The following is a 25,933-nucleotide window of genomic DNA, read 5'->3' as shown; positions in this document are numbered from 1 at the left end:
ATATCTTATCTGCTCTAGCTATTTCTCTTAATATACACTTGTATTCAGAGCAATCTAGTCTGATTCTCACGCCGGAGGGTGGTCACAAGGAGGTACCCCCCCTTCTCAGTGACGAGCTCACGGTGTCTGTTTTGTAGGTCATCAGAAGAATAACCATCTTTGCCGGACCTAACCATCGTGGGAAACATCTACTTGACCCTAAGATTATCCGTAATCTGCCGGGGTAACTTAGTGTTTCTTCAAACACCGAGGTGTTATTCATGTCGTTGTGGCATATTATTTATCTATCTTGCTTAAATTCTACAGGTCTATGTTTTTTTTCTTCTGAATTTCATAAATGCTGAAAGGTTTTTCACATGAATATGTATAGGCAGTGGGGAAGGACTTGTTTAAGCTCCTGAAAGAGAAACATGGTACAAACCTAAAGAATTTTTTGTCCGAAAAGGTTACTCCGGTTGGCGGAGACATCACTTGTGAGGATTTGGGAGTACAAGACTCCACTTTGAAAGACGAAATGTGGAGAGATGTTGATATTGTTGTCAATGCCGCCGCCACCACCAACTTTGATGAAAGGTATATATATGAGCATGTATTGTTGTTATTATCAAGACATTTTAATTTAGTTGATTTACTTGACATCAAAGTTGGACAACAATTAGCATTAATACAAGCTCGAAGCATGTATTGTTGTGTTATTATCAAGACATTTAATTTAGTTGATTTAGTTAACATCAAAGTTGGACCACAATTAGCATTAATACAAGCTCGATCGATAAGATATGTGCGCTACATGTTCGTTCTGGAATATTGTTATTCCTAACACCAACAAACTCGGTTGACGGTTGTTTAACCCTCCTACTGTCCAAGGGGTTCAAAGATAACATGTTGTTGGCGGTAACTTATCATCAATGTTAGCGATTTAATGTGATATCTAGACCATTTCCTAACTGAAAACCAACAATCTGAACTTAATTCAAATTTTCTTATTATTCAAATTGCATATGTTATTATCTGTCTAATTTGGAACACAAACTGATGCTTACTTGGTTTGTTGTAGCTATGACTTAGCCCTAAATCTTAATACATTTGGCGCCAAGAACGTCTTGAAGTTCGCTCAGAAATGTGTCAACATAAAGCTACTTCTCCATATTTCCACTGGTTATTTTTCCAACCCTAATTATTTTGAATTATTCATGAGGAAAAAAGACATTTAACTCTTTTATTTTTATGGTACAACGACTGCCTAATTAAAACTACGTAAATTCAGCCTATGTCTCCGGTGAGAAGCCTGGATTGATGCTTGAAACTCCATACTACTTGGGAGAGTCACTCAATGGAACACCTGGTCTAGACATAGATGTAGAGAGGAAGATTGTTGAAGATAAACTGAAAGAACTCAAATCTGATCATAATTCTAGCCACAAATCGATTAAGATAGCCATGAAAGATTTGGGAATGCAAAGGTATTTTAATATGTTCATCACTATCACTGCTAAACAAAAAAGTATCACTAAAAGACTGTTTCTGACAACAACCGTTAGTTCGTAACTATTCCTTTGTATTGTACTGCATCTTGAGTTTATTTTATTTATTATTATTTTTTAGCACAAATTTAAGTGTTGTTGGACTTGATAATAAAAGCTTTTCTTATAGGGCGCATCACTATGGTTGGCCAAATACATATGTCTTCACCAAGGCACTAGGGGAGATGATTATAGGGCACTTAAAAGGAGACATGCCACTGGTTATTATTCGCCCAACAATCGTTACTAGTACTTTCAAGGAACCCTTCCCCGGCTGGGTTGAAGGAATCAGGTAAACGACTCTCGGGTTTCTTTTCATTTTAGCAGACGTGACTCAAGTACAAACAAGCAATGTCCTTTTACACTAGCTAGGAGTGTCATAAGTATATAATCGAGTCGCTAATGGTGTCTAGGTATTTTACCTATCCATAAGAGGAGACATATGCTCACATAAAAACAGAGTGAACAACTTTGGTATGACATAAGTATAAAAGGATGATGCTAGTAAAACCATAGATTAACACCTTTTCTCCACACTTAATAAAAAATTGGCAAAAAAGTATATTTAATTTACTATTATAAGAATGTGTCGCTATGAAATATGATAAAATTGGCTCCATGATTTAGTAACAGCCTGATATCAAATTAACAGGACCATTGATAGCTTGGCTCTCAGTTATGGCAAAGGTCGTTTAACATGTTTCCTCGGAAACCCTGAGGGGATATACGATGTGGTGCGTTTCATTTCCTTAAAGCATCTTTTAAGATGCTCAATATACATTTGTTTTCAAAATAATTCACGACGAGGAGTTGAAAACTGTTAGGTGCCGGCGGATATGGTAGTGAATGCTATGATTGCAGCAATAGCCGCTCACGCAAATCTAGCTTGTTCTGAAACAATTTACCATGTTGGATCTTCGGTATCAAATCCATTTAAATTCAGCACAATTCAAAGATGTGGCTACCGGTATTTTACCAATTATCCATGCATAGGAAAGAATGGCAAGCCGATCATTGTCGGTGAAGTTACCGTGTTGAATTCAATGACTAGCTTCCATAGATACATTGCTCTTCGTTACTTGCTTCCGCTCATGGTCTGTTCTTATATCTTTTCATTTCGAGTCACTAATTCTGATCTCAGCTATATAGGGGCCAATTATTTTACATATTCCTTAATTAATTAGGTGCTTCAGTTTGTGAATTTTATACTGTGCCGCGCTTTTGAAGACACATACAAGAATCTTAAATATAAGATCGACTTTGTGTTACGTTTAGTGGACCTTTACAAACCCTACTTGTTCACAAAAAGCTTGTAAGTAGCTTCTAAATCTTGGTTTAAATTATTTAGTGACTTTTCACCTTGTATTTTCATCTAAGTTACAAATTAAACCTGATGTGTGCCAGCTATGATGATATGAATACCGAAATGCTACGGAGGGTGGTTAGAGAGAGCGGAGATGAAGAGAACATATTTTATTTTGATCCAAGGATAATCGATTGGAACGAGTACTTCGAGCATATACACCTTCCCGGAGTAAGAGAACGCGAATTCAAATGATCAGGGTGATGTCAAACCTGGATGAGTTCAAAACAACAATGAATCTATGAATTTTTATTACTTTGTAAAAAAGGTAAGGTCAAAACTGGATGGAAAAGATATATATATATATATATATATATATATATATATATATCAAGCCATGTCATATAGTTAATTTTCTTTCTGGATCAAAATTATATTTTTCAATTAATTCACTTGTAATAATGGGTGTATCCGGGTCGCCGGACTTTATTGATCGTTAAAAAAATATCACTTGTAACAAAACTCGAGTAGCAGATTGACAAGGACTACCAACTGCATGTGTTGTGACACTCAAAATACCTAGATGATCACTTCAATCAAACGAGCTATTACCACAAAAGGTTGCAACTCAATGTCATTTTTGTTTAGAATGATGATTTTCTTGTATTTAGGTTACCACTCTTTAAATTTTGGAGAGCCTCGATACCCCAATTTGGCCAGACTATGTTGTCTTAATCAGGCCCGCGCTGACTTCAGAGTTTGGTTTGGGCGTTCCTCCGGAAAATCATACCGCCAACTGCCGCTTGACAGACGTTCTGCCACCACAAGAGCATAATACGCGTAACACACGGTGGAACGAAAACCCAGATAGGCTCTAGGTTCGAACTGACAACTTTTACACGAGACCTAACTTAAATTTTTCATTACCAATATCCACCCAAAAATAACACAAGTGGATTCAAACTTGGGTCTCCGGTATCCAAACCTCTTTTGGTTAACATTTCTTAAACAACATAAAAGTTATTGTTCTGTAATAAATATAAGTTTGACTAGAAGGTCTGGTACACATTGTAGGAGAACTCATATTGGAGTTTCTGTTTTCTTCTCTGTCTTTAAATTTTAGACTTGTTTTATTTTTCTTCTACATCTCTATTCCTATCTCGATCTATCTTTAAATTATTTTTCAGATTTTATTATAGAAATCTCTATATATAAATAAATTTTGTAAGAGATTATTTTTATAGATGAATATAGAAACTTCAATATAAACCCTCTGACCTACCTACGAATAATATAAAAAAATATAGGTTAAATTATGACCGAACTATTATGTAAGGATTTTTACATTTGGAAACTAAAATCAAACCGTCGAACTCTTAAACCAGACCGAACCACGGTTTGATTCCGGTTTGATTTCACGTTTGGGCTCGTTGGCCTTTGATACAAGATGTCCAAAATAAGCTAGACATAAGAGATTTCAAAAAGAATATAGATGATTTCGACATTATTAACATTAAACAAAATCTATGGACAAACAGTTTATAAGGATTTTATAACATGAATATAAGAGACTTACAACGTTGAAAACTTGCAAATTAAACACTAAGCAAGTCTACTTACTGTATTGAGAAATGACAATTGAGAATAAGAAACTAGTTTGCTTACTTTTGATTTAATTTGCAATAATAGATTTAAAACAGTTTTAATTTTAATTATTCTAATGTATATAAAACATTTTAAAACTTTAATATAATAATTTATTACGGTCCACTCATGGTTTTATACGGTTGGTTTTCGGTATAATCCGTAAATCAAACCGTTCGTTACAGTTTGAAAATATTAAAACCGGTCGACCATAAGGTAATTAAAAAAACCAACCGTGAAACTAAATTGATAATCAATTTAAACAGTTTCCCATTTTAAACCGAACCTTTAACACACCTACACTATACTTCAAAAACACCCCAAACTCCTAAAATGCAGCCAAGAGTCACATCAAATTATCGCCTACTCTAATTGTATATTAAAATATTGAAAAAATTCCTAAAATAACCCAAATGAAGAGAGACTAATCCAACTTAACCCCTTTTATTTTATAATTCCAAAAAAGTCCTTTCAAATTTCGTTTGATCTGACAGTTTTCAATTACTCTCATTTTCCTCATCCAAGTTTGCACCCCCTCCAAGTTAACATCAAATTCGTCTTCCTCATCCAAGTTTGCATCACGTCCGTCTTACTCGTTCAAGTTTCCATCAAATCTGTCTTTCACGTCCAACTTTTAAAATATTCTCTATTTAAGTTTTATTTTATATTATATTAGTATAATTAATTTCATCTATATTTTGTTTTTATTTTGTAACTTTTGGAATATAAAATTTTGAATATATTGTTCAGACGTACTCATTTTATTTACGTAAAGACATAAATTTTGTTCAAAAACAAGAGGGGTCAATCTTTTATTGAACGTTTCGACAAAAATTTGACCCAGCTCGATTTTAAATAAAGTTTATGTCGGCACGTAGATAAAAATAAGTACTTCTCAACGATATATTCGAAATTTTATGAAACTTTATATTTCAATAGTTATAAAAGAAAACAAATATAAATGAAATTAATTATACTTATATAATATTCAAATAAAACTTAAAAATAGAACGAATTTAGTGCAAACTTGGATGTGGAAGATGAGTTTGGTGCAAACTTAGACGGGGAAGACGATAACAATTTAAAATCAGTAGGATCCGATGAGTTTTGATGTTTCCTCAAAAATGGACGGGGCCGACGGGTTCTCTTCATATTTGTTCGGACTTGCTAGACTTTCTACACGTGGCACATTTTTGATGGACAATGATACCCTTTTCAAAATGTTCTATTACTGACTAATGAGAGAGATTCTAGTTTTGTCCATATAAATAAAAGTTTTTATAAATGTCCCCTATAAACACGCTTTTGACGACATGTTTGGTCTCAAAGTGCCTTTCACGTCATGTATGGCATCAACGCGACATGATTACTTTCTTTCTCTCTATGTATATATACGTGTGTGTGTAAAGATACGCTAGATGAATAGTTAGAAGCATATATTGGAGATTGGTTTGTTCTCCCATAAAAAAATGAGGATGGAGATGGGTTGGGATTTAGAGGTGTTTTCTATGATATTTTTTTGGGACAATTTCACCCTGCATTTAAGAATGGAGGTTTTTTTTAGGGGGAGGGGGGGTGATGGGGAATGAGATGGAATGGGAATGGGATGTGGAATGCGTTTTGGTTTCAATTATCACAATGTACGTGGTAAGAACTGTTCTGGTTAAATAGCGCATAAAACGGACGGTAAAAGAATTTCAAACGTGAAAGATTTAAAAGTAGAGAATTTTAGTATTTTACACACAATTACAATGTCATGGTTAATAATTTTTGCACATGTTAAAATCGTATAAGAAGGTCATGTGCCACCAAAAAATTTGTCTATTGAGACGCCTTTTGTCGTAAAATGCTGTCGCTATTTGTGTTGTTATTTGCATTGTTGTTTTCGAGTGATATATTCTATTTGCTTAATTAGTCTTTGAAAGATACCAACGTGCATTGTTTTTCTGCTGTATTGTCTCTATCTAAGTCACTGTTTATGACACAAATCCACAATTATATTACTGTGAGTCTGTGATGCTATCAAATATTAGGCTGAGGGGTGTGGGGGGGCGCGAGAGGGGGCGTGAGTGGGGGCGCCAGCCAATAATATTGTGACGTGTGGCAGAGAGAGAAACTTGATAAGATGGGTGTTGGTAGTGGTGATAGCGCCCCGGGCCATGGTGTGGAGGGGCGCGAGAGGGGGCGCGAGCGGTTTATTTTTTTATTTTTTTATAAATGTATTAAAAAAACGTATTATTAAAAAAACAAGAAATTATTTAAAAAAACACACATTAATTAAAAAAACACATTAATATATAAAAAAAAATTAAAGTACTAAAGAAAAACATTATTCTTATTATTCGGCTTCGTCTTCTTCGATCAACCTCTTCCGGATACGTTCCTTTTGTTTTTCCATCAGCATTTGGTCGACCGGATTTAGGTGGCTGAAGTCTCTTGCAAGGAAGTCCAAATCTCTCATTCTTTTTTTTTTTACCAATTTCCAGCCATGTTTTTAAAAAAAGGTTTGGAATATGGGGTGATTTCGGGTTTTGGGTGTGGTATGTGATATTGGTTTTGGGTGTGGTATGTGAGAATGGTTTTGGGTGTGGATATATGTGATATATATTGTGATATATATAGAGGAAAAAAAATTTTTTTTTTTATTCACATTTAAGCCTCCAACGGCTCTTTCACCATTCCCCAAGCACCCTCACGCGCAACAGCTCCCGCGAGCCCCCTGGCGCCTGCATCGTTTTCCGCTCTCGCGCCCCTCTCGCGCCCCTATCGCGCCTCGGTGGTGTGGTGCTCGCGCCCCGGGGCGCGATCGTCTGGCCTCTTGCGCCCTTCGTAGCGCTCCACACCCCTCAGCCTTAATTTTAGCAACATATTGTTTTGGCGGTCACTATTCTTAGTACAACTACAACTATATACCTCGATACCGACGTACGGTTTGGGTCTTTTCATAACAACAAAGCTATTTGCATCATTACTTTTCTTTCTTTTTAATAAATCACAATTTTTATTTTTTAAAAGTAGTCGTTTTGTGAATCAAAATCTTTAAAAAGTTTATTTTTACTCTTTGTCTTTTAAGTGACAAGTTGTCTCGCTTTTTATTTTTTGACATCCAAAAAGTTTGTTAAGTGTTGGCATATGCTAGCCATACAAGAACAAAATGGTAATTTTCATCATGTCCCTAAAGCATCCTTTAATTTTGAAAATATAATAAATTTAAATACTTTATGGGTCCCACTTCTAAATTAAGCATTAAAATGAAAACTCATTTAAATATTTCACCTCCCTACCTTACGTATTTTTCCTTCTAATCTTTAATTATCATTTTACTCTTTTACAACTATAAGTAAATGCCTCTATAGTTATTTAAGTTCAAGTGAATTTTATGTAATTTGATATTTTGACTTTGATACTTTTTTTATAATTCTTTTTATATTTTAATTAATAAAATCAATTTAAATAAATTTATTTCGTAGCCTACATATAGAAAAGCAGTTGGAATTTTATATATTATATAACCATCTCAGTGCGTTTTTGTCACATCCCCCGACCCCTATACCTCGGGAGGGGAGCCGTGAACATCGAGTGGTGCTATCAGTGTTTATTAAAATAAGTTGCAGCGGAATATTTCATTAGGACCGTAGTTAGGAAAAATGCTCAGAGTTATAAAAACACCATGATTCTTATTCCATAAACTGGAATTAGAACCCATTTTTTATACAAACATAGGTTTTATAGGGATAAACCCTAATTTACAAAACACGTTTCATTATTCTGGTGACAAGCCACTTATTTAAGCTGGAAGTCCGCATACATCATTCCTTTGTCTCTAACAAGTTACCCGAAACATGTTTAAAAATATTTGATCAGCAAGAAATGCTGGTGAGTGTATTCATTTGTAAATGACACATTTTAAAGTTACAGCATTAAGATGTTTTTACATCTTCCTGTTACAAATTACCGAAAGGCACTTGTCACTCGACCATATCTGTGACTATGGTCATACTACTTATTGCCTAACACTTGTCCATTAAGTAACGTGTAATAGTCCAGTAGGCAAGCCTTGTATACAAAACCCCACAATACCAGCAGTAACCATCCCGTAAGTCTACAGAGACTTAATCACTGTAATGTAATTAAAATATTTTAAAAATATATTTAAAAACATTTGGACTATCTGTCATGAGTTTAATAGGTTTGGAAATCATCATGATAGTATTGGAAAATCAGTTGTCTCACACAACTGTGAGTTGTGCTAAAACTCGAATGTCTCACCTTAAAAGTTTATATTTAACAAGTCTCCTAATATTAAGCACCTAAGTTAAGCACAATGTAGTATATTGATGTGCTAAAAGTAGTTATTAATTTATTAACTAAATAAACGCTAATCTAGACACTAAGTAATAATTCTAGACTCTTAACTTAACTAAAACTACTAACCGGCAAGTGAACCGGTCGACTCTAGTACAACTAAGTAAGTCCGGATATCGAACCCACAGGACTTTTTAAATTACGTTTACTAGCTAATTAGACTCAACTACAAACACGACTACTTATTTATTATTATTGGGGGGTTTTACTAAAAACTAATATTAAACTAATATTAAATTAATCACTAAGACTTAAAGATGACTTAAACCTAGACTTAATTCTAATGATAACAAGCAACCACCTAGGCTAGAATCCCTAATGTATCAATTATCAAATAGTAGAAAATGCAAAATTATGGAACTGGGATCTTAAATTATTCACTTAAAGAAAACCCGAACAGGACCCCTGACCCTTCTCAAGAAGACACCTATGGATCTCTATTAAGCTTTTAAAAACACCAGTTAAATTAGACTCGCTTACGGTCGTTAATTTATTTTATGACAAGTACCTTTATAAGAAATCCTACCTTACAGCGCAGAAATCAAAGGTAGTTTGAAGTATTCACTCGACTAGATAAACAAGGCTGAAAAATCAAACCTAGACGGACTCCTTACGAAGAACTAAATCTAGCAATCTTAAACAACCAAGACTTCTCATATAATCTATCACCTCTCAGCTATTTAGATTAGCAGCACACTTAGGTCTATTTGATTTATTAATATTGTTCCCATGGCTTTATTGCAAATCAACCATAAACTAGTCAAAAACACACAGTAGATGACCTAATAAAATCCTATCATATGAAACAATCACCAAGGAAACTGTGAAACAATAAAACTCATCAAACAATTCTAAGCACACATATGCATCGAATGAAAAAAACATAAAACCTCTTACTTGATCATAAACCATAACAAAAGCAAAGTTCAAACTAAAATCCAACGTCAACAAAAGTTCATCATAAAGCCTAGGCAGTTTAGAGGTTTAGCTAACAACCATACTCAAGAACAAACCAAATAAATAAGGTTCAAATAATAAATTCATAACGAAAACAATAAATTTAAACCAATAATAATGATGCTTGGATAAGTAGGTGTTGAACTCAGATGCTATCTGGTTGGCCAAAGGCGTGCTATCTTTTTATTTCCCTTTCTTTTCTTCTTGCGTTTCCTGACTTCCTCCTTCTGATTGTTGTGCGGCTCCAAACTTGCGCCTCTCCCCCGATCCCAAGAGAATAACAAATATGATATATATCCATCGGGGAAGCCTTTGCCCTTGCTTTAGTTGACCCGAAAGCAGGTAGTTCAGTTCCTGACCTCGGCTCATTCCCTTCAGTTTTGAAGTGAAAGCACGGTTACGGGTTTCTCTTTGTATCAGCATTGGCGATTGATTTATCCTTCTCATCCGGTCTATATCGAATGACCTTCTTTTTGCTCTGGCTGCTATTGACTTGACTACATTGTCTCACTGAGGAGTGTTTTCTCATATCATAGAGGAAAGAAAGATGGGCCGAATCATGCAGGTGGAAATTTCTGTGATCACCTATGATATATGTGGTTGTTCTCTCTCGACATCAGATATTCCCTAGTGGACCGGTATTCCCACTATCAAAATTTGGTGGGCTGGAAACTGAATTTGTGGCATGAGCTCCAATCTTGAATTTAACCCATTTAATTAGTTGACTTGTATTTAATTTAGCCCAAGGTTAATCCATTCCAGTAGTTTCGTGATAGGTAACCGACCCAACTTCAAACCTTTTTTTGGAGTGACATAAATAAACATGAAATAACAAAAAGAATAATAATAATAATAAGAGTGAATGCAATCAACAAATAATGTCGGCAACTTTAAACTTTATGCATCACATTTTCTTTTTTTGTTTTTCTTTATTTCTGTTTAAATGCAAAATCCATTACTTAGATAAATCATATTAATTTTAATAACTAATATAGAAGCAATTATAATAAACCATGAAAATCATAATAGATAAAAACTTGTTTAGAGCCTTATTCATCAGTGGCAACTTTTATTAAAAATACTTCATTTGGCTCGTTGTCTCTTAAAACTTTAAAAACCCACATATGAACCAAATATTAATAATATTCAATAAAAACTTGGCTCACAAACACTTAAAAGTGTAGAGAATATTTATATAATAATATGTATAATTGAGACCGCATCATATATCTTAGTTAGTATATAAACCCCATAATCATAACGATAATCACGAGATTAGAAACTTGACACGATGACGCAATGTCTTACCTTGTTCAGGCAGAGCCTTCGGATTTGCGTTTAAAAGTTTCTTTCAATCGGAGAGGGTATCGTTAAGACCACTCGGGTATTATACCAACAAAATATAAGAAAGTAATAGAGAAATCTAAATTTTTTGGAAGAGGAGTGAGGTCTGAATTTCAACCCTATATATACTTGAAATTGGGTCCGTTCGCGTAGCGCAAAGGAAACCTAAGCAATTGGTTCGCGTGGCACGAAGTCGTGATAGGGTTGTCAAGTCAGCCCTAGCTATGCCACGTGGCGCGACACGTGGTAGGCAACGTGTCACCATTGCGTGACTATCACGTCGTGTAGTGCGGAGGACTTCTTTGCGTCGCGCGAATGACACGAAGTGCGCCATCAAAGCGCCACACTACGCCCATCGCACTTCGTCCGTGCCCGTGAGCGTGTGCGTCGGGTGCTTCGTACTCTCAACTAGGACCACTGGGTGCGATTTGGCACATAAGATATTATCATGTGAGCTTTCTTCCTTATAAAGAGCTTACAAGTTTTATAATCTAGCGATGTGGGACAAGAACTCATAATCTTATTTATAACATGGTGGAAACATTCCATTTTTTTTCCTCCACCAATGTGGGATGGAATTTTTTTTACTTTTTCATTCTTCCTTTTGCTTATTTTATTTCTTCACTTTTCCTTTTTATTTCTTTTTGATTGTTTTATGTTTGTTATAATCTCCCCTCCTTATTTTGAATCTCGTCCTCGAGATCTATTGGAATAAGTGTAGGTACTTCCGTTTCATTTCTGATTCCAATTCCCAAGTATATTCTGGTCCACGTCTTGAATCCCACTTCACTTTGACCAGAACTATTCTTTTATGCTTGAGATTCTTGATCTTTCTATCTTCAATTTGTAGAGGTTTCTCAACAAATTTCAACTTTCGTTTACCTTTATATCTTAAAGGGGTACTTTTAATGATTCATCAGCTAAGCATTTACTTAAGTTGCTCACATGAAATACATCATGTATACTTGTCATTTCTTCTGTTAACTCTAGCTGATAGGCTACTGGTCCAACTCGTTTAATAATTTGGAATGGTCCAACAAACCCTGGACTCAACTTTCCTTTCTTACCAAATGGTTTGCATCGATGATCCGCGTAACTCTTCTGACGATCTCGTGCAATATTTAATCTTTCCTTGACTTGAATTATCTTATCAGTAGGGTTTTCGAGTTAGCCCTAGCTATGTCATGTGACGCGACACGTGGCAGGCAACATGTCACCGTTGCGCGACTATCACGTCGCATAGCGCGAAGGACAAAATAATTTCTAGTTAACTTCTACTCCTTCGCGTAGCGCGATAAAACTTGACTTCACACTTTGCCGCGAGCGTGCAAAGTGCGTCATTAAAGCGCCACATTTCCTCCATCGCACTTTCGGCCGAGCCCGTACATGTCGGGTGCTTCGAACCCTCCGCTAGGACCATTGGATTTTTTTCTTAAAATAGTAGGTTTAATATTAAAAAAAATGGTTTTTAGGTATCTAACAATGAAGCAAATGGTATTTAGGTGTCCAGCCATCTCAGATGGCTGGATTGGATTCCTCTCTCCTAGTGGCAATCCACATAAGCAACATTGGGTAAGTAGATAGTGACTGGATCAGCCATATGAGATGGCTAGATCCAACTTCATTCCCTTTGCTACATGGCAGCACAAGATGAGACCAGCCATTTGAGATAGCTGGTTTGAACTTACATATCCAATTAAAGAAAGTCACGGGTGTACTATTTTTTTAAGATGACAACATGATTTGCATGGACTTTTGTTCAACCTCGAGCATAACCCGGGTGGTGTTTCCCCATTGTGCAGTCCATCTCCCGCTCAAGAAAATTTTGATAACTAAGGAGAAGTTGGCCCGGAATGATATGTTCTATCTCTTGCTTAGTGTCGACTACGAATAGAGCGTTGGTCAAGGGAAAATCGAGCTTCAGTTTGGTCAACAACACCATACGCAGTACAATTACCGAATTCCTCTTGTGGGAAAGCACTTTCCCTTTTTCAACAACCACAAAAGATGGGGTGTGGATTAGGTTTAGATTTGGGTGGTTTAGTCTATATTAATTATTTTGCATGCATTTAGACGTATGATTTGTTTAAGTACCATCATTGGCTTTTAGTGAATTGACTAAATTAGTGTTATATAAAGTTATTATTATTTTTAAAAATGTGTTGGGGATGTCTAAAAGAGGATATTGTTAACTTAATATCTAGACACTTTTATAACAATTAGAAGTTTAGTAAAGTAGTAATGGGTGGGTTGATCTCTAAGGTGTATGCAAATAGATTAAAAGTAGTAATTGGTGGGTTGATCTCGAAACAACAGTCCACGTTTTTAGCAAAAAAAAAGTAATTTATGATTGGATATGTAAGCTTAAATTAGCTATGTCAAATGGCTGTCTCATCTTGTGATGCCACATGGCAAAGGGAATAAAGTTGGATCTAGCCATCTCAGATGGCTGATCCAGTCACTATTTACTTACACGTTGATGCTTACGTGGATTGTCATTAGGAGAGAAGAATTCAATCCAGCCATCTCAAATAGCTGGACACCTAAATACCATTTGCTTCAATGTCAGATACCTAAAAACCATTGTATTTGTATTAAACCTACTATTTTAAGAAAAAAAAAATCAGGACCATTGGATGTGATTTGGCACATAAGAATATTTTCATGTGAGCTATCTTCCTTATAAAGAGCTTACAAGATTTATAATCTAACGATGTGGGATAATAACTCACAATATTATTTATACCATGGTGGAATTCTTCCATTTTCTTTCATCCACCAATATGGGATGAAATTTTTTTTACTTCTTTTACTTTTTCCATTCTTCATTTTGGTTATTTTATTTTTTTCACTTTCCCTTTTTATTTCTTTTTGATTGTTTTATAGTTTGTTATAATTTTATAAATAAATTACTTCTTTCCCAAAACCAAAACAACAATTACATATTTCTCCTTTATTACATATTTACCCATTACAATAAATCGAACTTATTAGTTGACTAATTTACCCTTATTTTATCAAATTACCCTAAAATTCAAATAACTAAAAGTAAAAATAAATATTTAACTATTATATAAAACAAAAAAAATTATCATTGAAAAAAATTCAACCTCCCCCTTTTTAACCACCATTAACCCCGTTTCGGCCAAGCTACCCCTCCCCCGCGGATCCACCACCATTAATCCCGTTCCGGCCAAGCTCCTCCTGGATCCACCACCATTAACTCCGTTTCGGCTAAACAAAGGCGTTCGTGGTGGTGTCGTCGGAGTAGGTCGCTGTTGTATATGAGAAAACGAGTTGCTTGATGATTGGTTACGCGATGGTGGCGGTTAGGTGTTGGTGGTGCCGAATGGTGGTTTCGGATAAAAATTGCATGTTGTGGCTACAAAATACTGGAAAAACCACTTTGTAATCGTCTTTCCGGTGAGTTGTTCTAGATTTGGTGAAGACAGTTTTAGATTTGGTTTACAGTGGTAAGATGGTGGCGAGATTGTGAAGGTTGTTTCAGAAGGTCGTCAGAAAATGATGAAAGGTGTCGGTAGGTCGCCGAAAAATGATGAAAGGTTATGGTGGGTCGGCGACGGCTCTAGTGTGACAGACGGTGGTTCTGTGTGTCAAATATGTGGGTTATGGAAGAAGATGATGTTGAGTGATGGTGGCATTTTGTTACATATTTCATGTGAATTTTAGTCTTAACATGAGAACGTATGAAATAATATAAATATATACAAAAATGAGAATGTAGGAAACAATATCAACTACAATACCAATCTACATAAACAATTATTTACAATAACAAAGAAAAAAAAACCAAAAATTACAACAAAAGAATCCAAATTAAGAACAAAATAATAACATCAAATACCAGCAAATACTTATACCTGCAAAAGAAAAAATCTAATAATAACAACAATATATAAATAAGCAAATACTTATAACATCTCATAATCTAAAATTAGCAAATACAAACAAAAAATAACAGCAAACACTTCCAAAAATAAACCTAATAATAACAACAAATTGGTTCTCACTGTTTTCATGTTAAGAATAAAATGTATTTGATCCTGTTTCTAACTTATTATAAGGATAGATAGGTAATTTTATATGAAAATGAGAAATATGTAATTGATATTTGGGGTTGGGGATATATATTATTAAGAGTATTTAGCAAGGGAAAATATATAAAAATCCCTAAAATGAAAAATGTGGCCCACCCATCATCTACAATGCTCCCCTTTCATCTCCTTTCTCGAATTCACTCGACTTCTAGACCTAATTTCAATGCCTGAAGTGATTACGAAGAACTACGGCTCCGATAAAGATTTGTCCATTGATGCCGAAGCTTATACAAGAGATTGGTGGCCATGGGTCAATTTGGGGTAGTAAAAGGCGCATCTAGCGGCTAGGGTTCCACCAGTATCTCCAGCGAACCGAGCTACGCACACAATAGAGGAAGGGCCTTTGAGGTCCGATTAGCATAGCTAAGTGTCGAGCAAACACAAAATAGTTGCATGGAGAATAAATCGATTTTCCAGCGATTATACGTTTTTCCGGTAGCGACTCTAGGACCAAGCATTAGTCTTTTTCGATCAATTCAGAGACAAGGAAGGGCTTTGTGCCCAAACAAAACAGATGGTGTTTTTTGACGAAGGGTAGAGAGAGAGAGAATGCAGAGAGAGGGTGACCGGTGGGGTGATGGAGATGAAGTCATAATGTAGGGTCTACCTATTTCGTTATCATCTAACTAGACATGTTGTCACTTAACTAATGCAATGGATGGCTATTAGTAAAAAGAACAAAAAGCAAAACACTTTGGTGGTGCTTATTTTTTGTCTGAAGATCTTCCTGGTCTCTTATGTTTGCGCTACGCAGACCACGCGCAGACCTTTAGGCTTGAAAACTGTTTGTTTTTCTGAAGACATTTCATTAAAAAAACGTCTTCACGCCCTCTTATCCTAGAAGACATGAACCAACATCTTTTCACATCTTCTTCATCTTTTATCTTATTCCAAACTCTAGCCCCCTTTCATTCTACCTTCTCCTCCCCTACCATCTCCCCTTCATCTCCTCCCCGACCTCCACCACCGGCGACCTCCACTGTCACGCCCCACCGCCGCCGCTACATCCTCTACCTTTTTTGTCAATATAAGCTTCTTGAATGTTTATTATGTTTTGGTTTGATTTCTTGTATTAGATTTGCACATGGTTTTTAGTGTTTGGTTTTTAGTATTTGGGAGTGGAATTGTTATGCTCTATGACTGCAACTTTGAGTGAATTACAAAGATGTTTAGAAACTTTTCTTTGATTGGTAACCTTGTTTGTTTTAACAGTCTGCAGACGTTAAAAAACAGTCTTCTTCTTGCAGACTACAGAGGTTTGTTCCACCTCTTCTGCTACAGATGACTGCAGATGTGGTCCGCAGACTGCAGACATTTTACCTCTGAAAAAACAAACAGCACCTTTGTCATCTAAAGGATAAACTAAAAAGTGAAAATAACTTTTTAAAGTTTAAATGATTTGATCCTTAAATTGGCTATATTTAAAGGAAAAAAATTATAATTTAGTCTTATTTTTTCTTTTAATTGCCATCTCTTCATAGTTGTTTCAAAACAAAGTAAATTGTTTGGAAACTGTTTGTTTATTTTAATTATCTGAAACCAAATATTTTTATGTCAACGTTACAATTTCTAAACATTACGGTGTGTTCCCGAGTTTATCTGAGAAGAGAAAGGAAAAGAAAGGAAAACTTTTCCTTTCCTTTTTATTTTTTTCTACATCTTCTTTATTTTTCAATTCCTTTACTTTCTCTCCAAGTGTTTGTTCTTGTTTTCTTCTTTCTTTCTCATCAATTCCATTCCTTTCTTTCCTTCAATGAATCTAGGAAACACAACATTTTATTCAATTCCCTTTCCTTTCTGAAAAAAAAACTTGGGAACACAATCACCATTTTATTTCCTTCCAATTCCTTTCCTCTCTTCTCTTTAACGAGACTTGGGAACACAACCGCCATTTTATTTCCTTCCAATTCCTTTCCTCTCCTCTCTTTAACGAGACTTGGGAACACAACGTAAATTTGTCACCTATCTCAGGTATGCTTTCTGTTTCAATCTTTCTTTTTCTATAAATTTTCTCAAAGAATTTCACTTCAGGCTTCCGGCTTCCCTACTATTCTAAATGATACTAGTCCATTCTGAATGATTAAAGCCCAAATGAAAACTCCTACTATTATAAATGACACTAGTCCATTCTGAATGATTAAAGCCCAAATAAAAACTCTTCTGCAAAGCCTACATGGATACATGGTAGAGCCGTAGAGAGCCCCATTGAAATTAACTAAAGCAGTATAAAAACTCAAAAAATTTATGTGCCTTAAATAAAAACTCAAAAATATTTGCAGCAAAAATAAAAACTAACAATTATGCAGCCCAAAATCTCATGATCCGGTTTGGAATTTTTCATACTAGTTTCGACTCTAAAGTGTAAACCTAAGCCTTAAAATGTTCAATACGGTTTGAAATTTTTTAAGCCGAAAACCAAAATTAGAAAAGAAAAAAGAAAAAACTAATTGTGAAACCAAATCGATAACCGATTTGAACGCTTTCACGGATTTATACTGAACCATGAACACCACTAACATACATATGTTTTGTGTATTGTTAAGCGATGGCAAACTAACCTTAAACTGACTGAATGTCAAAACTTGAAGAATTCAAGAAGGGCAATGAGAATAGCATCCGGGTTTTAATATTTCTAATTTCTTTGAATTGTAAAACTATATAAAACCTGAAAGAGTAAGAAATATATTTAGAAATCTCAACAAATAATATTTTAACACACTAACATGTATAACTGATTGATCATTCTCAAGTTAGTTTTATACACACATATAGTGATCATTCATGTATCTTGCTTATCAGGGACTTGTGAATTCAAGACAACTGGTACAAATCATACAACTGAAAAGTTGCCTAAATCATATTTTGGTTTCAACTACACCCTATTAGACATGCATACTGTCATTTCACTTGTTTTCGTTTTGAGAAAAATGGGCACGTCTTATAAGTCACAAGCAAAACGAATACTGTTATATGGTATGACGCAACTAACCAGGCAAACTGTAAACATCAATGAGAACCAGCCCGCTAACAAAATAAATAAAACAATTTAAATACTACTTTTTAATTATATAACAATATCAGACAGACAACAGCAGGGTCACCAAAATTTTGAAACACCAACCTTTCTAAGAAACTTTAGGGGTTAAATCTTGCAAGTGAATCTACTTGGTTGGAGACTCAAAAGTCGGATCTTTCCTTTCTTTTACCCGTTATAGAAATAGTCAGAATTATTTGAAGAATTGGAACACGGGTTTATAACTATTCCGTTAATCATCTTCCCAGATTCCCGAGATTCTTCACACTTGGAGAACTCATCAGAATCTTTACAGATTTCAGGACGGGTAATACAAAGCCATGGTCTTAACGACTCATCATTATATTCACCCGTTATAGGTACATGCCACGCCCCTTTCTCTGATTCCTGATAAAATTAATAAATTTTGTATTCAGATTTTGGTCCTCATAATACTGTTGCCTAATGCATAACTTTGACCCGTTTACTTATGTATGGGTTGATTGGGTTTGAAACTTTGCCTTTTATCCCAAACGAGTCAAATAAAAAAACTTGTTTAGTGAAAATTGCTACAAACTGTTCTTTTTTCATCTTAGGTAACAATAAAGTGAAACCGTGGCAGCAAAATACCTGAATAACAAGGGAATATGAAGGCGGCATCTCTAGTTTAAGTTGGCCTTTTGAAAATGTGTAGTGAACCTGCATGGTGGCCAGCAAGAGCATCAAGAAGTTTACTTTTATATTATCTTATTATGCGGTTTATTTTACAAACTACAGACCAAATAAGCATCAAGAACCAGAGTTGCGTTTTTGTTTGATTATACGACTCAAGCTATGTGATTTATAATGTCAGGATAAAAACGAAAAAAAAAATCATGAGAAAGATAAAAGACTATTTTGCTCATCAAAATGTGTGCTTGTTTCCTTTCTGGTAAGCATGAGAACCGTTGCCGAAAAACTCAGGCAACCCACCAATATTATGCTAACTAGAGTTGTTAAAAGACTCATGGCTCGCTCGAAAATAGCTCGATCAAAATCAACCCGATGTTTGTAAACAAGCCATGCCAAGGTAAGCTCGGCTTGTTGGCTCGCTCGTTAGGCTCAGTTAGCTGATCATCGGATTTGCGACGAGCTTGAGCTCAACAATTCAGCTTGTAAAGATAAACAAACCAAGCCCCGAGCCCAACATGGCTTACATCCCTACTGCTAACCAACAGGATCACTAACCAACAGGATCAGGTAAGTCACAACTTGGGCTGGAGCCGCTGGACATCTGGCATTTAACAGCATTCCCAACCCATTCCCTACCCTATATCCATAATATAATTACACTAAAAATCACTATTTTTCTCTCTCCTGTTTAATTAAATAATACTTTTTATACCTTTATCATTATCTTTTCTCTTTCCTCCACTCACACCACTTTTAGAAATTATTAAAAAATGATACGATATGAACAGTGAAACCCCAAATTTAACTTTCCCCTATAACATTTTCTCTCTCCTCTACTCACAACCACTTATAACCATACCATATAATTTACAAATCTCCCTCACATATTTTAAGGGAATGGGCTGAGAATGCTCTAAGAGGTTAAAGCAGAAAACCAAGCACACAACCTCGTGGCCTAGTTGTATGGCATTTGCCCCTTCAAAGTGAGGCGGTGAATTCAAATCCTTGCAAGTGTAAGGTTTGGAGAATTTTAGGTAGAAACTTCGATAAAAAAAAAAGAAAGAAAAGAAAAAAGAAGAAGAAAATCAATGGACGAGGGACTCGAAACTGAGACCTCTGTTAGAGGGGAATCAGGCAATTACTACTATGTCATCCTCATAGGTTAACTGCGTATTTGTTCAAACCTTTCAATAGGCAATAAAAACATGTTAATCACGTGCTAATGTGCTACTACAACTGAAGAAGCCCAAACTGGATAGGATTACCAAATGCATAGATAGTTAAAACCTTAGAATATAACAGAATATCAACAAGATTTAGTTAAAACCTCAGAATATAACATAATATCAACAAGATTTATACATAGCACATACCTGATGTCTTTCTTTCCATCTGGGAAAAAAACTACTCCCCAAAAGTTCAAAAATATGATCTCTCATTTCATCATTAGTCACAAGCATACAATTGAGTTTTACACAAGCATAAATCCAATACCTAAACAGAGAACCAAAAAATATAAGAAAGCATATCTTAAATTGAATTAACATCTAAACCACCATGGGATAACAAATAACTTATACCGTCTTACCAATCATCATTTGAACCAACTGGTGTTCCATAGAGAATCCCCTCGTCAATCCACTCCTCTAGTATATCTCGATTACACGGATTAGCTAAAAGCGCGTTTATTCGTTTCTCGTGTAGAATAACTAGTGGCCATTTATTTCTTCGGTTATGTAGTTCGTTAACAACGGCTTCAAGCTGCTTTATAGCAATTTCCAGGAAAACAAAATACAATTTGTTAGAACAAGTGGCCTCTAATTTAAAAAAAATCAAGAAGCATAATAAGCATTGAAAAAAATATTAGAGACGTACACAACCTGAGGAACACTAAATCCACCATCTGCAAAGTTTTGCTGGTAGAGTCCAACATTTGCACCATCCACTATAGCTTCAAAATCATTATGTTCATCCAGCCAATTCTAAAACAATTTAAAAAAACTATATTCATCATTTTATGGCCAATAAAAAAAAATATATGATCTAATATGACCCGTGGAGCTAAACATATCAACGTGTCAGTTGAACCAAAGAGTGTAAAAATAACTAAATATTTTTGTGAAAAAAATTTAGCAATCATGACCCATTCTCAAAAGAAAAGGCTGCTTTGGGCAATACACACACACACACATACATAGGGGATGGATCTTGCGAGAAGTGATATTACAGCGAGAAGTGCAAGAAGTGAATCTCATCCATTGATTTTGTTTGATCAATGGTCATTATCAAAATGGCACTCTTGTAATTTATTTTCACCATTTTAATAAACTTTAATACCAAAAAGGGTATGCTATACTTTCTATGTACAATCATTAAAAACAAATGTGTAACTCATAATTACTTAACTAGTCAATTAAATCTTTCCATTAAAGCCACAATTAAATCTCTTTTGAAAATCATTTAATATTTTTGGTGTACTATCATTTTGAAGGTTTACAAATGCTTCATCTAATCTTATGGATGATGAATATCTTGTTATTTGCAAGAGTACAGTGACGAAACTGGTAAAAACCTCTTGTATCCATATGAAGTGTAGGTACGTACGTACACACATACCTACGTAGGTACGTATATACCTACGTCCCTACGTGTGTACGCCCACGTACGCACATACACACATACATACGTAGGTACGTACCTACCTACGTCCCTATGTGCGGATGTACCTACATGCCTACGTACGTACGTCCCTACGTGCGTAGGTATCTACGTGCCTACGTGTGTACATGCCTATGTAATTATGTAAATACATACATTCATAAAGTGTATGGTGTACGTATGAGTTTCATATATGTTGTGTAGTATGTTTTTTTTGTGTGTTAATTTTTATTTCGAGCATGTTCTATTTGATGCATGGGACAAACAAGAACATAATCAATAACCTATATCAAATTGATTTTGTTATATGACATATTCCCAATTCAACCGATGGAACCAAACTCTCAAATCATACACATACAGATTAACCAAAAATTTAAACAAATAAATAAAAAAAACTAAGTTAATATAAATTAATATGTAACTCTCCATGAATTATTACCTGCCATATATAAAACAAACCATTTTTTACAAGTATACCCCTATCTATATATAAAAACAAATAATAAAAGAAAATTTGTGATTGTTTCAATTGACTTTGCGCACTTCTCGCAATAAGAAACACTTCTAAAATGAACCAAAACATATATATATATATATATATATATATATATATATATATATATACGGGTTCATTTGGGTCGAGACAAATTAATCAATGTGTCAAAATGTCAATCAGGTCTACTAAAACTAGAAAGCGGGTCAAAACGGAGCATGACACGTCTTATGCATAGAGGTGTCCAAACAATCCAACTAAATGAATAACAGAAAATATAACTGCTAAATGTTATGCTCTAACATACCCCTTCAAACTAAATATATGCAAACACAAACTACATCAACAACACTAATTTAAAAACATCCTATACCTGAAACTGAGTGAAATTAGACCTCTTTTCCCTTTCAACCGCCAACGCAACAACCGACTGAGCAAACTTCTCCGTATCATCCTTCCCAATATCAACACACGCCAACCGTTCTCCACAACCACAACACCCACCACCCGAACCAACACTCGTCCTCCGCACCACCCACTTCCCGTTCCCAATCCACCCGAGCCCATGCCACCCACCTCCATTCTTCACAACCACATCTCTAACCCGACCCGTATCCCACTCTCCCCCCACTCTCTCCCCAAACTCTCCACTAAACCAGCTCCCAACAACCTCCGTCGTCGATTCACTAACACATTTCCCACACGCCCTTAACTTAAGCATATAATCATACACCTTATCTGCATTCCCAACCTCCGCACTCACATTCAACAACGCCGCAATCTCGGGTTCTTCCAAACACAACCCGTTATTCAAAATATCCTTCTCGACATCATACGCATTCTCGGCATCCAAATTCTTCACATAACAAAACAAACACGGGTCATAAGTTCTCAACCTGGGTTTTTCATTATACTTAGCCAAACTCTTAACCAACTCAAACGCATAACCAGCATCATCTTTAGCTGCAGCTAACCTGGAAACAGCTGTAATTGTAGCTTCATTAGGGTTTATGTTACTCGATAGCATATGATTAAAGATTTCAAACCCTTTATCAATTGCGATGTCTGCGTATGATTCGATTGAGTTAGAGCATATGTAAAGGAAGCAGTTTAAGTGGTGGAGGTTGAGTTTGAGGTTTTGGGTGATTGCTGATTGGAAGAGAGTGATTGCGGCGGTAAAGTCTTTGTCTTTTGAGCAGATGCTGAAATCGGAGTTGAATTTAGACGCCGGAGTTTGGGGTTTTTTGGGGGTTTTGATCGGATCCTTCATCGTTGCGATTAACGAGACGGAAGAACCCTAATTTTATGAGTTTGATTAACAACTTCAAATGGTGAAATGTAGTCCCTTGATTATTAGTAAGTGTGCAAAGTTGGATTTAATTTGCGGGTTATTCAGGTTTGCGTTTTATGAAAGGGTGTTTCGATTCGAATTTAAAATGTTCAAAACGGATTTGGATTCGGCATGTGGAAGCTAAGACGCTGAACTAGAACAAGAGTCGTGAAGCGTCAACGCTCGAGAGATGGAATGATGATGACGAATGATATGATTCGACTGGGTTGACTGACTTGGGTTTGACGTTTGACTGTGGCTGCTTGGGTAGTAGGTTTGCGATTGAGAAGGTGTGGGTTGTGAAGCCTTAAAATGTTTATCATTTTCAAGACTTGGGATTTTAATCTTTTAAACTAAGTTAAGTTATTAGAAGTCTGAGATAAAATATTTGCTCCCTTTTAGCCTAATTATAAAATATGGGGATCTTTAAAAACTGTGTTATGTCTAGGTAGACTAAAAGAAATTATTAGTCTTTCATTTTTGTTTAATATATGGTTGAGTTCAAAGTGGAAAAAAAAGGAGGAAATTTTGATTTTAATAATACAAACTATTAGGCATTGGCTAATATTATTCCCAACTAACAATGTGACCGGCATCAATCCCAACTTTCATATTTTCGTTACCAATAGCAATCTTTGACTAACAGAGTGTTAGTTATATCTTTTAAGTTGCCTCTCGCCAATTGGTTGCCATAGTGTTGCTGCAACTTGCAGGTGGAGGTGGAAGTGGCTGGTATTTGCTGATAGTCGGACGGCGGCGGTCAGCAGTGTTGCAGGTGTTTCGATGAGGAGATGGAGGGTTCCAATGGGTGGGTGGGTCGGCTTGTTTGGTTATTTGCATGAAGGTATTCTAGTCATTTTGACAGTAACTTAAAAGAAATACTAACGGAGTTAACACTATGCTAGACAAAGATTGTTATTGATAACAGAAATAAAAGCTGGAATTGTTAGTTAAGATTAATATTAGTCAATACCTAATAATTTGGATTATTAAAGTTCAAGTTTCCAAATAAAAAAGGTGGAGGCCAGGTATTACTGAAATAGTCACTTTTTGTATATAGAATGTATTCATCGTTTTGTCATTCGAAAGACATTATTGGTTCTCAAAATTCTCATGATCATCATATATACTAAGTTCTTGTCAATTTATAAGTTGTATCCAATTAAATTTTTATGTGAATAACTGAAATAATTTGATCTGAAAGTGTATCACACGAATTTCATTTGTCCAAACGTTTATTAATGAATTCCCCGACACATAGTTTACTTGCTACAAACATTTAATTTTTTCATTCCTTCTTTCCTTACCATGTTTTTCTTCTTTAAATGGACCATAAACAGATCACTAGAGTTTTGGTTTCAGAAACTACTTCACACTTTCACAACAGTTGGTTTTAAAGGATTCACAAGAAATCCTTCATTATTAATTTACTCTAAATGGTATTACTTTTTTAATTCTTTTGATACATGCTCGTTTATGATGATGACATCATTTGCACTATTAATGGTCACATCAACACCATCATTATCATTGCTTTAGCACTAATAGGTCTTAATACTTTGACTAATTTCTTGGTGTAGAAGTTATGCCATCAACCTTAAGTATCTTACTTTCTAGAGAATATATATATTGGAGGTTTTAAAGGAAGTGGGTCTCTTTGACACTAAACCACTTTCTCTCTAAATGTCATCATTGTTTATGTTGCAAACGATGATGTGGCATTCTTGGACCCGATCAAGTATATTCAGGTTATCAAGGCTCGTTATTATATCATATTGTCTTGCCTAGCATCATTTTGGTAGTTATTACAACCTCTCGGTACCGATAATATTCATCGGTATGTGATCAAAGTAAGCATGTCTTGTATATATTGCATTGTTGATAATTTTATGCTTACTGTGCATGCCTCTGATCCATTCCAGCATTATATTATTCTCGTTACTCCTCATGAAAAAAAATATTCCTTGGGGAAAAGAATTCTACAATACAAAATTATTATAACATATTCATGCTCGTTAAAAGGGTAAACATGGATCATACGATCAGTATATTCAATATAAAACTTTAAATATTGAAATTGTTTTAGTTCACACTTTATTAATGCCTAGATTCGGTGAGTTTCATCAAAGCCCCAGCTCAAATAATCTCAAAGCAACACTCTTGGTGCTAATCTTGTCTTAGATGGCCGTACAAAACACGTACATGCCCTTCAACTTCATTATTAAAAAGCTTACAAAGGAAATCTTTCGTCTTACTACTCTATTAAACCAATACAAGTTTTTCACATGACATCATTCTAGGATATCTACCCAGATGCTAACTAAATGTCATGTCACATGTTTCTTTTCCTGTTAATGCCAAGTCACCCCATTCATATTATATAAACCTTAACAATATTACAAACCTTAATATTCATTTTTATTTCTCCATCGCTCTCTTGCGGATTACCCACTTTTGCTGACCGCCTCTTCCATATTTACGGTAAAGTATTAATTCTATGCTAATGGTCG

The 25,933-nt window shown here is 35.2% G+C and overlaps 2 protein-coding genes across 2 annotated transcripts; one reads left to right on the top strand and one right to left on the bottom strand.

The window, feature by feature from the left end:
- Positions 1-337: 337 nt before the first annotated feature.
- Positions 338-3,185, top strand: LOC143537135 (alcohol-forming fatty acyl-CoA reductase-like). The gene is made up of 8 exons (XM_077030965.1): positions 338-573; positions 1,058-1,158; positions 1,268-1,463; positions 1,654-1,815; positions 2,176-2,257; positions 2,348-2,617; positions 2,708-2,835; positions 2,928-3,185. Exons 1-8 carry the CDS (start codon positions 515-517, stop codon positions 3,079-3,081), a joined length of 1,152 nt encoding a protein of 383 aa, XP_076887080.1. The 5' UTR covers positions 338-514; the 3' UTR covers positions 3,082-3,185.
- Positions 3,186-18,421: 15,236 nt separating this feature from the next.
- Positions 18,422-23,269, bottom strand: LOC143537133 (proteinaceous RNase P 3-like). The gene is made up of 6 exons (XM_077030964.1): positions 22,467-23,269; positions 20,820-20,921; positions 20,528-20,700; positions 20,313-20,433; positions 18,898-18,966; positions 18,422-18,675 (listed from the first exon to the last, which is right to left on the bottom strand). The coding sequence occupies exons 1-6, from the start codon at positions 23,118-23,120 to the stop codon at positions 18,457-18,459; spliced, it is 1,338 nt and encodes a 445-aa protein (XP_076887079.1). The 5' UTR covers positions 23,121-23,269; the 3' UTR covers positions 18,422-18,456.
- Between the last annotated feature and the right edge of the window lie 2,664 nt (positions 23,270-25,933).

The sequence above is a fragment of the Bidens hawaiensis genome, unplaced genomic scaffold (genome assembly GCF_021521415.1).
Source record: "Bidens hawaiensis isolate Kalapana, Puna unplaced genomic scaffold, B.hawaiensis_p1.1 tig00011081_1, whole genome shotgun sequence".
Taxonomy (NCBI): domain Eukaryota; kingdom Viridiplantae; phylum Streptophyta; class Magnoliopsida; order Asterales; family Asteraceae; genus Bidens; species Bidens hawaiensis.
Note: the sequence above shows the minus strand (reverse complement) of the source record. Positions and strands in the feature narration are given on the sequence as shown.

Bases quoted from the DNA above. Each gene is read 5' to 3' on its own strand.
- LOC143537135 (XM_077030965.1), top strand. From the start codon at position 515: ATGTGGAGAGATGTTGATATTGTTGTCAATGCCGCCGCCACCACCAAC. The intron at 574-1,057 runs GTATATATATGA...GGTTTGTTGTAG, and splicing joins ACCACCAACTTTGATGAAAG to CTATGACTTAGCCCTAAATC. The intron at 2,258-2,347 runs GTGCGTTTCATT...GAAAACTGTTAG, and splicing joins CTGAGGGGATATACGATGTG to GTGCCGGCGGATATGGTAGT.
- LOC143537133 (XM_077030964.1), bottom strand. From the start codon at position 23,120: ATGCTATCGAGTAACATAAACCCTAATGAAGCTACAATTACAGCTGTT. The intron at 18,967-20,312 runs GTATGTGCTATG...GCCACCATGCAG, and splicing joins GATGGAAAGAAAGACATCAG to GTTCACTACACATTTTCAAA. The intron at 18,676-18,897 runs GTATTTTGCTGC...TAATTTTATCAG, and splicing joins CATATTCCCTTGTTATTCAG to GAATCAGAGAAAGGGGCGTG.